The 13067-nt window shown below is 39.4% G+C and overlaps 1 protein-coding gene across 1 annotated transcript; it reads right to left on the reverse strand.

Moving 5' to 3' along the window:
• Positions 1-1929: 1929 nt before the first annotated feature.
• LOC125481944 (Fanconi anemia group I protein-like) lies at positions 1930-11531 on the reverse strand (the record flags this gene model as incomplete). Its single annotated transcript, XM_048593892.1, has 5 exons — positions 1930-1989; positions 8323-8379; positions 9597-9781; positions 10549-10645; positions 11463-11531. Coding segments are annotated over 5 exons (468 nt in total), but the record flags the coding sequence as incomplete, so codon positions are not given.
• Positions 11532-13067: the final 1536 nt, after the last annotated feature.

Raw genomic sequence — 13067 nt, forward strand, 5'->3', positions numbered from 1 at the left:
CCAGACCCGAAACGTTAACTCTGGCAACATCTGTGAAGGGAAAAACAGAGTTAACGTTTCGGGTCTGGTGTTTATTGGTGGGTTCTGAGGAAGGGTCACCGGACCCGAAACGTTAACTGTGTTTTTCCCTTCACAGATGTTGCCAGACCTGCTGAGCTTTTCCAGCAACTTAGTTTTTGTTCCTGACTTACAGAATTTGCAGTTCTTTTGGTTTTTATTTAGCCAGGAACAGCCAACTGAATTTAAATCTGATGGTGTTGATAACCTGAAACCAATCATATTATAAGAATGTGATTATGTCATTACGGGTATAAAAGATGAGGGCATTTGGAAAATCGGGGAGAACTAACTGCCATCTAAAAAGGAGATGAGTGCCACTTGCCAGAGTTAGCACCATTCAGCTCTCAGAGAAAGCACATCCAATTAATCAAAGGTATCATGGTATTTTAGCTCAAAGTCCTTAACATGAGAAATTACAGTAGAATTAATGGAAGAAACGGCGTTTGTGAAGAGAGTGGAGACAACAGAATATTTCAGAAGACAATCTGTGCAAACTTGGAGAGATTAAGTTATAATTTATTGCTTCTTATTAATTGGGTTTATATTAGTGGGACTTTTCTTCATTTAAACAACATTCCAGGTGAATTAAGACCAGTTAGGGAGTAGTCTAAGGGGGAATTATTGGTTTGTGAGTAATTTTGTTAATTTGTTTATTGATGGGTTAGAAACATAGGAGCAGGAGGAGGCCATTCAGCCCTTCAAGCCTGTTCCACCATTCTTCATGATCATGGCTGATCGTCCAACTCAGTAGCCTAATCCTGCTTTCTCCCTATAACTTTTGATTCCATTCGCCCCAAGTGCTACATCTAGTTACTACTTGAATACATTCAATGTTTTAGCATCAGCTACTTCCTGGGGTTATGAATTCCACAGGCTCACCACTCTGTGGGTGAAGAAATGTCTGCTCATCTCCATCTTAAATCATCTGCCCTGAATCCTCATACTGTGACCCCTGGTTCTGGATTCACCCACCATCAGGAACATCCTCCCTGTATTTACCCTATCCAGTCCTGTTAGATCCTCCCTCATTCATCTGAACTCCAGTGAAAACAATCCCAACCTAGTCAATCTCTGCTCGTATGTCAGACCCGCCAACCCCGGAATCGGTTTGGTTAGATAAATAAATTGTTTCTTGTTACTTGTAAACAGATTACAAGGGGAAAGGCGAGCTTTTCTGGGTGTTTCGGGGGTAATTATTAAAAGGGAACCTCTAATTCCATCATAGCAGATTGGGGCTTATGTTTTAGTTTAATTATTAGAGGAATTGGGCCATTCCCCGTTGTAACAATCTACATGCAACAAGATCATTTATTTACATTAAATGGGCTACATTAACTCAGAATAAATAAATTGCGTGGTATGCCACAAAACATTGAGTGGATTTCAAGTTCAGTCCTTATTCCATCGCAAGTTCATCAAGATAATAGACATCACAACTTGTCTTTGACAGAAACACCAGTCTGAATTCATGCTTCGATTTACTACTCAATGAGTCTTACTCGAGTGTACATGTATATGCATCAGGTGAGAACACCATTAGCTTGGTTATGATGTCCTTCTCCTCCCTCAAACCTTCATAAAAATCTGATTTGGGTGAAGTATTGGAAGGCAGTTAGTGCCCACAGAATCATATAGTGTTGAGACTGGGGAAATATATTTGTTATTTCTGTAGATAGCTAACAGAAAAAAAGACTAAATTGCCCAATTTTATTCTATGTAGCCATCTGCAAAGTTATTGAATGTACAATATTAATGATGTCAAAATCCCAACACTTAGCCCCTGCAACAAATATTAAAGTGCTTCTTAAAATGTGCAGGAAAAACATAACAAAATACTTGAATGAATAGTAAAAATAAATTGTTACATACCTGAACATAGGTTATGAAAGCATAGCACTGTGGGGTCAGGTGTGATCCTGAAAGTTTAACCTAAAGGCAACAGATTAATTATTTCAATTCTCAAATGACTGTATAACGTACTATATACTAAGCACCACAAAGGCACAGGATGAAAACTTCAACACATAACATGGTAGAGAGGTGTAGATTTGCTCTGAGGTGCAGGAGGAGCCAAGCTTCACAGTACAGAAAGTTCTGTTGAGTTGAAAGTGTAGGTCTCATCAAGATCAGGAGCTGAGCAACACATGATGCTTTCTTGGTTATCCATGTGGTCTGATGGCACTGGCAGAACCTCAAAGCAGATCATTCAACGGCAGAACATGATGTGTGAACCGCAGAGTTGTTCCACATCATTTTTAGAGCAATCCTCTTGTTACCCTTCTTAAGAGCCTGTTCTGAAGATCAATCTGGATCAATTTTTTTTTTTTTTTGATTTTTGCCTCCAAAGTGCCTTCAGACCTTTTCCTCCATTAAAGGTGCTATATTAATGCAGTCTCTTGAATGTGGTATGCCTTAGATGGCAGGCCTGCAGATTGCAGTTACAATGTCCCACTGGACAAAAACCCAGTAGTGTCTGCACCAGAAAAGACGGGCAACAAAGAATGCAAAACTCGATTAACTGTATCCCCACGGAAAGAATCCTAGGACACCCTTAATCATTTTCTAATTTATTACTAGTGGAAGGCTAGGGTCAAATTATCCAATCTTTCCTCAATCTGAAAAATGGTGAAAAGCTGGACTGAGAGGAATAAATTAATGAAAACAGAAAGCTGATTCTACCAGTGACTCTGGATAGATACTCTGGTGTATAATATCAATGTACAGCACATTGGCAAGGCCACTTTTGGAGTACTGTGTACAGGTCTGGTTGCTCTGCTATAGTAAGGATATTATTAAATTGGAGAAGGCTCAGAAAAGATTTACAAGGATGTTCCCGGAATGGAGGGTTTGAGTTATAAGGAGAGGCTGGATAGGCTGGATCATCTTACACTGGAGCATAGGAGGTTGAGGAGTGACCTTTTGGAATTTATAAAATCATGAGGGGCATAGATACTGAATAGCAAAGGCCTTTACCCAATGGTAGGGGAGTTCAAAACTAGAAGACCTATTTTTAAGGTCATGAGGAGAAAGATTTGAAAGGATTGCGAGGGGCAACATTTTCATTCAGAGTAGTTCGTTTTGTGGAATGAACTGCCAGAGGAAGTGGTAGATACAGTTACAACAATTAAAGGACATTTGGACAGGTACCTGGATAGGAAAGGTTTAGAGGGATGTGGGCCAAATGTAGGCAAGTGGGACTAGTTTAGTTTTGGGGAACTTTGTTGGAATTGACAAGTTGGATCGAAGGGTCTATTTCCAGGCTGTATGACTTTATGACTTGGATGAGGTATTGAAATGCTGCTAGTGTCCATGAATTTTCATGAACGAACAAAAATTGATGGAAATCATACTGTTTCAAACCATTCCCCCAGTGAGCTTGGAAAACTACTAAAGCATTGATTTGCTGCCCCCTTGTGGTTCTGCTACATGTAAAAAGACTGCAATAACTGACATTACCAGCGATTGAAACTGACATATAATTTACAATCTGTATAAAACAACAGCAAAGATGGTAACTTTTTGTTAAGAGGCATTATTTTTATTAATCCCACTATATTTGGAGAGGGAGAACTGCTTTTTAACATGGTTTGTGGTCGAAACAATTATTCTTTTGGATACAAACTTCATCATTGTGTTCTTCATTTGTTAACAAACATGACGTCCCCAGTGTTTCTAAATATATAGTGATTGAGAAAGAAACCACATTGTACTGTGGTCCTTTGCCCAGTAAATTATCTGGGAATCAGAAGTCTTGAAATATGAGGAAGGTAATGGGAAGTGCAAAGAAGTATGAACAAAATATTTGCAAGGGATAGCAATTTGAGAAGTATTCATTGAATCCCTACAGTGTAGAAACAGGCCATTCGGCTCAACTAGTCCACACCGACCCTCACAGCATCCCACCCAGACCCATCCCCTGATAACCTAGTGCGGTAAAGGGAAATGTGGATCTGATAAACACAGGTACAGGTGAAACTTATAAACAAATCGAAAGCTTATAAATGAATACCTTTTAAGCTATTTCCCTGGTGAAGAAAGGATGAAATACAACTAGTATAGGGAAATCTAAAAGTAATATGTAGAAATTTGTGGACTTAATTTAAACGTATTAGGATATGAAAAGACATGAAGAAGTGAAGGAATTTCAGATGTTTTGGTCAGAATAGTCTTTCAGGTTCAGGATTTGTGCCCATGGATTGGAAAACTGCAAACATCACTCCTTTAGGAAGTGAGAAAAGGCCAACAGATCTAGTAGTTTAATATGTGAACAAGTTATTGGAGTTTACTATTAGGAAAAAATAATTCGGTGTGGGAACAAATGTGGATTGTTCAAAGAGTGTAAAGTGGGCATTTGTAAAGAACAGATCATATCTGAATAATCTAGTTGAACTTTGACATCAGTATAGTAAACAGAAGAGTGAATATGGATTAAAAACAAAGTGCTGAAAAAACTCAGTAGGTCTGATACTGTCTGTAGAGGAAGAAACAGTTTTTAATCGAGTTCAATATGACATCTTTAGAACTGAAGTGCTCATGTATGTTATGCATTATATACTAACAGAAAGCATTCATTTGACACACAAGGTAATCAAAGATGAGAAAACATGAACGTAATCTTAATACGGGAAATGGTAATTCGTTGGGAGCTAGGGGACTGGGAGTAAGTATAAAAAGAATGTTCTCTGATCAAATCCCTGGACTATGTACTGAATCCTCAACTTTTCATCAGAGATATGAATGACTTGGATAATGGAAAAGAGGTGCATATTCAAGCATACAAATAAAACTAAATTAAGAGGCATGGTAAGTTATGTAAAAAGAAATGGTGAGGTAAAATCATAGGCTAAGTATTGTGGGGAAAACTATAGCAGATTAAGCTGAATTTGCGGCATCTATTTTGAACCTGTGGGAATGAAATCGGAGTATTTTCAGGATAAGGACAGACTAGGAGCTGTAAAAGAACAAAGGGATTTTGGCTTGCATTTATACTACCAATGCTGAATGGGATAGATTTCAGACAGATCTAGCAGCTAAGACAGGGCATCAATAAGACAACATGGGCCATCAGCAGCAGCGGAAAGGTATTCAACCATAATCTGTAACTTCACAGTCTTGCGTACTCCTACTCTGCCATTACCACCAAGTTGGGGATCAACCCTGGCTCATTGAAGAGTGGAGAAGGACACACCAATAGCAACATCAGGCATGCCTAAAAATAAAGTGTCAACCTGATGCAGAATGACTTGCTCGCCAAACAGCATGCAACAAAGTTAAGTGATCCCACATGCAACAGACTAGATCTGATCTCTTAAGTTGTGTCCCATTCTGTCATGAATGGTGAAAAACACTTAAACATTTCAGTGGAGGAGGAGGAGGAAGCTTCATAAAATTTGCTCATCTGCAATGGAAGGGGGTCACAGCACATCAGTACAATACATGAGATAAGCTAAACATCTTCAGCCAGAAGTAACAAGTAGATGACCCTCTTAGCTTCCTCCCAAGATTCCCAGCTTCACAGATTTCAGCATTCCATCAATTCAAATCGATAAAATATGAAGAAATGGCTGAAGGTACTGAATACTGCACAGCTCATTGACACTGAGAACATTCTGGCAATAGTGCTGAAGATGTGGTCCAGACCTGGCCACTCCATAGCCAAAGTGTACCAGTACAGCTACAAAACTGGCAACTGCCTGGCAATGTGACAAATTATCCGGATATGTCCTGTCACAAAAAGCATGACACATCCCATTTGGCTAATTATCACCCCTCAGTTCCAACTATCAGCAAAGTGATGGAAAAAGTCATTAGCTGTGCAATCAAGTAGTATTTACTCAGCAATAACCAGCTCACTAAAGTTCAGTTTGTTTTCCATCAAGCTGATTGAGCTCCTGGCCTCATTACATCTTTAGTCGAAATAGGGACAAAAGTGCTGAACTCAAAAGGAGAGTTGAGGGTGACTGTCTTTGACATGAAGATTGCATTTAATCAAGTATGTCATCAAGAAGGCCCAGCAGAATCAGGGAGAAAGCTTTATTAGAGTTATACAGAGCACAAAGGAAGATGGTTGTGATTGTTGAAGGTTAGTCATCTCAACCGCAGGGCATCACAGCTGGAGTGTCTTGGGCCCAACCAAGTTTATCAGCAAACTTACTTCTATGATAAGGCCAGAGTTGAGGATGTTCACTGATAATTACACATTATTCAACACCATTTGCAATACTTCTGATACTGAAGCAGTCCATGTCCAAAAGGAGCTAGCCCTGGACAATAGAGACAACAAGGTGCAGGGCTGGATGAACACAGCAGGCCAAGCAGCATCATAGGAGCAGAAAGGCTGACGTTTCGGGCCTAGACCCTTCATCAGAAAAGCCTTACTTGGGCTTGAGCTAATACGCAGCAAGTAACATTCACATCACATAGGTGCCAGGTACTGATCATCTCCAGCGAGAGAGAATCACAACATAACTCCTTTACATTCAACGGCATTATCACTGCTGAACCTCCCACAATCAATACCTCAAGGGCCAGCCATATGAAGACTGTGGCTACAAGAGCAAATCACAGCTTGCGAATTCTATGGTGAATAATTCAGCTCCTTACTCCACAAAACCTACCCACCATCTACAAAGCACAAATCAGGAGTGTAATAGAACGTCCTACTCTTCACTTGCCTGGATGAGTGCAGCTCCATCAACACTCAAGAAGCTTGATACCAGTCAGGACAAAAGAAGCTTGTTCAACTGTCAGTCCATCTGATACCTTCAATATTATCTCCTCCACCAATGACACACCATGACAACAGTGTGTGCCATCTACAAGATGCACTGCAACTAAGTACCTTAGACAGCAGCTTCCAAACTTGCAACCTCTACCATTAGAAGTCAAGAGTAGCAAATACATGGGAACATCACCACTCACAAGATCCCTTGCCCCCACTCTCACACACCATCTAGATTTGGAACAACTGCACCATTCTTTCAGTATTGCTGGGATAAAATCTTGAAACTTCATCCCTAAAAGCACCTTGAGTCTACCTACACAACAGTGGATCAAGAAGGTAGCTCACCACCACCTTCTCGAAGGCAATTAGGAGTGATCAATCAATGTTGGCATGGCCAGTCACGCCCGTATCCCGTGAATGAATGAAAAGAAACAAGCTTGTGCACCAATACAAAATGCAGTCAAGAAGTCAAATAGAATGTTATCAACTTTATCTCAACAGAGCTGGCATACAAAGCTGAGGAAGTTTTCTTCAGCTGAACAGAGGGCTTAATCAGATTCCATCTGGATACTGCATTCAGTATTAGGCACGGTTTCTTATTTTGATATATTAACCTTGGAGAGAGACTGGCACAGATTCACCAAAACACAGAATGCTCCCGGGTCCGCAAAGGTTAAATTATAAGCACAGGTTGTATGAAATAGGTTTGTGTTCCCTATGTTTAGAACACTGAAGTGACCCAAGTCAAGGTATTTGAGATGATAAAGGTAGTAAATATTAGATACAGACAAACTACTTGTTCTGTTTGAAGAATTCAGAACAAGTAAACATAATCTTGAGGTGATAGCTAGGTCACTCAGAAATGAAATCAGGAAGAATGTTTCAATTGAAGGGGTGTTGAGAGAGAGACCTTGAATTCTTGCAACCCCAATAAAAACTATAAACACAAAACACGGATTGAAATTTTCAATTAAGAGGTTGATAAACAGCCAACTTTTTATTAACTGGAACCTATGGGACCAGGAGTGTGTCAGCTGATCAAATACTCCAGTTGATCAAGAAGTCCACATATTCAATGTAAAAATACACACTAAGTAATAGAAACATTATGCAGAGACATACACATCACAGTTATACTTCATTTACAACGTAAATCACTTAAGTAATAAGCAACTATGCCTTAAAACTTATTGACAGACAGCCTTCTAACTCGCTCTCTGAGTAGACTACTCGGGCATCATGGAGATTGTGATAATACACTAAATTTCTGGTATTTCAGGTATAAAATTTTTGCCGGTTTATTGAGAGTACCGGTTCATAAGATGCAGTTAAAAACAAGTTGGTCGTACATTTTTGATTGGTAATGGAATCAAGGGATATGGAGCAAAAGCAGGCAAATGGAGTTGGATTACAGATCAACCAGGAACTAACATAATGGTTAAACTTGCTAGAGCAGTTGAATGGCCTATACTCATTTCAATGCAATTGTGAAATCTTAATATGAAATATACACCTTATATCTATAGTTTAATACCTACCAGTTTTTCAAATCTTGCAGGAAGATGTGCCACATGACCAGTGTAACCTTGAATATACTGGGCGGGAATACAAAATATGTGAGAAATTACAGTATCTTATATTCAAGAAGAAAGAAGCATTTTCCCATATAGTCAGGATGTTTGGTCCCTCCTGGCAGACAGGATCCCCAGATATTAGAATTACCCAATATTCAAAAGAAAAGTTTTTCAGTAATACTGTAAAAGCAAGGGTGCTCCTGCCTGGTCCTCTTCACAACTCACACAATCCCATTTGATTGATAAATTCATACTCAAGAGGAAGGAAGACACCATAACAGCAGTTTATCCTCCTTCATGCAAATTGCCCAAGAAATGTTCAAAAAAAGGGAAACTGATTGTTTCCTGATTTAGCACGGAATATGGCATGGATCGGGTAAAAAAAAACAGATGCAGTATAATCAATTTGGATCCTGACACTGAGATTGAACAATGTCACAAAGTTGTGATTTGGTTGGTTGAACTCATTCTGATTGCTTTGGTATAAAAGTTGTTAACTGTCCACCAGTGAAGGCACCATGTTTCTTACAATTATCTGACAAACTAGTCATCCAGAGATCCAGTATAATATTTTGGGACATGGCAAATTTTATTAATTAATACATTCAAAGAATTAAACAAAACATGTGGAATTGTAATCTAATCTCAATAATAGTGATGTGACTGTCGTAAAAACCCATCTGATTCACTAATCTGCTATCATTATCTGGTCTGTCATACATATGATTCCAAGGCTACATCAAAATAGCTGACTACTAATTGCTCTTTGAAATGGCCCGGAAAGGAACTGTGTTGTATTAAACTGCCACAGAAAAGTGGGACTACAGCAGTTTTTGAAGGGGGCTCACCACTACCTTCCTGAGAACAGTTAAGGATGGGCAACAAATGTTGGCCTTGCCAATGATGAACGTATCCCATGAAAGAATTAAAAAAAAAACTTATTCCTTAATATTTATTATACTTCTGTTTCCTTTGCTCTCACAGTCTCTGCCACCATGACTGATAAATAAGGCAGGAAATTTAAGTTAGGACCATTCAGTGGTGATACAACTCAATTCAATTTCACTCTTTTTTTAATACCACTATTGCATACAATCTTGAGCAGAAACTAGAAGGAAAACCACCTAGAGAAGTTGAATATATGGTTTATAATGCCTCTGTCACACTGTAATCATGGTCCAGTTTATTTTATTCAGGAATGGTCAGAATTGAGCAACAGTAGAGCTCTGCATACTTACGTATTTCACCAAGGAGGTAAGAATGCTGTACATTTTAGCAAGCTCTTTCAAGAGAGTGTCCACACAGCTCCCAGCTGGAATGGATGTTTGGATAAGCTCATGGAAAGCAGTCAAAAGGATGCCCAATTGAAGGACAATAGCTTTCTCTGCAGGTTCTCTTGTCGTTGATATTTGAGAGTTCTCATCTAGAACAGAGAATAACTGTAATATTTAAAATGAGCAGACACGTTGCTGACAGTTTTGAGTTACACCCTTGAAGTCTCCTTGATAAATAAAGACAGTCCTCATCTGTTTTGTAGTCACCTCCATTTCACAGTCAATTAACACAAAGATGTATTTCATTCAAACTGGTCTTGGCAGCAAAGCTCAAGGGGATGGGGACATACTGGAGGAGATAACTGTTCAATCAGCTAACATCAGGGCAACATTTTGGAGTGGAGCAGAGTAGAAAGTGGGTCTTATGGACAGGCTAGATTGGAGAGGGCACAAGGGAACATGAAAATAATAATTTGGGTGACAGTGGATGGTTAAAGAATCATACGCAGTATGAGTCAATGCCTTCTGGAACAAAGATGAGAAAAGAAAACAGGGAAGGTATTGGAAAAAAAGTTTTTCCTTAGTTGTGAATATTTCACTTTAAGGGCAAAGCTGTCAGAAGACCAGGTAAATGATCATCCCTTTAAACTATTAGTGAAAACAAGTAATTAGAACAATGAGACAATTGTAACTGTTCTTCCAAGTGTTGCAAATATTTCACTTTCAGTACTAACCTGAGGCCAATTATAATAGTTCCTCCAACTGATAAACTAAAATGGGACGAAACTAAAACCAAAACATGGCTATTCGCTTACAGGCCTGAGCAACTTTAGTTACTGCACTAGTGATTCTCTGACACATTATACAGTACTCACTGTTGACATACAATTATCTATTCTTCCACCCTTTCACTTACCTGTCAGTTCTTTGTCAGAGCTCAGCTGGCCCTTCAGTTTTGTGATCAGCCAGTCTACTTCTTCCAGAACTTTCTCAGTTTGGCTCAAAATCAGCTGCTACAAAAGAAAAGCCACTGTAGCAACTATTGGTTTTGGTAAGGAAGTATTTTCTTTGTACAATGGGTCAAACTATCATAAAACTCATTAAAACATGCATAAAACAAAATCCAACGCTCATGTCGTCAAAGTAATTTCTTCCTCTTGACCAGATGGATTTTATTAAACATCAAACATGAGAAGAAAAATACTGATTCTCTGCTCTTCCACCTCTACATGCAAGTTCCCCTCCTAATCAAGATGCTACCTGACTTGGACATGTATTGCCATCTGTCATCATCATGAAACTCCCCTCCTGATACTCTTGTACATGCACAATGATTACAACACTTCTACAAGATTCCCACAACCTCAGCATGACTAAGCAATAAATGCATTCATTCCAACATCACCCACATTCCAAGTATATTTTGTTTTAAAACGTAGCTTAAGCATCATTGCTGCAGTCAGGCAGCCTCCTCAACTGATTAACTGGGAGAAATCAAAATAATCACATGGCTGTATCAAAAAAAAAAGTATTAAAAACCAACTCTTTAGGACATGAAGCCAATATACATCTTATGCCCTTAGAAATTTTCTTCTAAGCCACTCTAATTTTGCTACCTCTTTGGCTTCAAAAGCCTCTGTAGAACAGGTCTGCTTAATCATCTTCTTAGTTTCCCTCCCCCGTTTCTTCACTTTTCATTCAGCATTCTCTTGATCCCTCATAATGCCTTAAAGAGACATTAGTTCATGCGAAGAGTTCCACATAATTGCAAGTAATGATTGCATCAAAAAGTGCAGCCATTTTTCTGAGGGCCTTGAACAATGCGCTTACCACCACAGTTGGAGCTGCAGTCTTTGAGTTCACCATGGCAAAATGGGATTGCTCCTCTATTTCAATGTCCTTTAGAAAGCAAGAAAGCAACATGATTATTCCACTGTAAATAACAAAGCACAAGTACTCAGTGTAGGACAGGTACCAGTGAAGCATGAATAATGCAGAATATATGGTTAGGTCAGTATTCTGGGTGTCATGTAGCAGCACCATAAATAAATACAGGAAGATTTCCTGTTTTATATTTCTAAAGAACTCATACAATATGTTCACAAAATGCATTTGCATTTTCATTAGAAATTCCGTCTAGAAAATCATTTCAATTGATTGACCTCTGGGGGTGGGTGACAGAACCTTCTGTCAGGAGATGAGATACGCAGATATGATATTATGGTACAGACTTTATACTCCTGAGGAAGAACAGGTCAGATTGCAAAATAGCATTTTCTATAGATAAGGCTATTTTTTTATTTCTAAAATATCTCTAAGAACTAAGTGATTCAGATTGTATCATAAAACTTCAAGGGAATGGGATTCATCATTCTTACCTCCTCAATTCTGATATCCAGGCACAAACGTTCAAATCAAACAGACCCACTTCTGAAGGGTCACTGGATGCAAAACATTAACTCTGCTTTCTCTCCACAGATGCTGCCAAACCTGCTGAGTTTTCTGGCAATTTCTGTTTTTTATTTCTGATTTCCAGCATGTGCAGTTCTTTGGCGTGTTATTTTTTAATTGAAATCAAAACATGTTGTTTATGGAAAAAAGTAAAAGACTATTGAATAAGTACATGCCAATTGGTTAAATAGTCCATAAGCAACTGGTCTCTGGTCCTTTTCAAGTGATAGTATGATGGAGTTTGTTTTGGTAGCATTTGAATGTATTTCCTCTTCTTGGAAAAATTACACAGAAGGTATGTTACAGAACATGTGCATTATAGGAACAAACCATTTCAGCACCCAGTCCATGCCAGTGTTTGTACTTTTTAAGCAAGTCCAAAAACTGTACCCAGTACTCCAAGTCAGGTTAAATCAAGTTTTTTTTTAAAAACAAGTTTGACACTGCTTCAGAGATAGTAGGAACTGCAGATGCTGGAGAATCCGAGACAACAAGGTGCAGGGCTGGATGAACACAGCAGGCCAAGCAGCATCATAGGAGCAGAAAGGCTGACGTTTCGGGCCTAGACCCTTCATCAGAAAAGGGGGAGGGGAAGGGGGTTTTGAAATAAATAGGGAGAGAGTGGGAGGCGGATAGAAGAGGGATAGAGGAGAGGATAGGTGGAGAGGAAACAAACAGGTCGAAGAGGCGGGGATGGAGCCAGTAAAGGTGAGTGTAGGTAGGGAGTTAGGAAGGGGATAGGTCAGTCCAGGGAGGACGGACAGGTCAAGGGGGCGGGATGAGGTTGGTCGGTAGGAGATGGAGGTGCGGCTTGAGGTGGGAGGAGGGGATAGGTGGGAGGAAGAACAGGTTAGGGAGGCAGGGACGAGCTGGACTGGTTTTGGGATGCGGTAGGGGGAGGGGAGATTTTGAAACTTGTGAAATCCACATTGATACCATTGGGCTGCAGGGTTCCCAAGCGGAATATGAGTTGCTGTTCCTGCA

Source organism: Rhincodon typus, unplaced genomic scaffold (genome assembly GCF_021869965.1).
Source record: "Rhincodon typus isolate 14 unplaced genomic scaffold, sRhiTyp1.1 hic_rhity00004412, whole genome shotgun sequence".
In the NCBI taxonomy this organism is placed as follows: Eukaryota; Metazoa; Chordata; class Chondrichthyes; order Orectolobiformes; family Rhincodontidae; genus Rhincodon; species Rhincodon typus.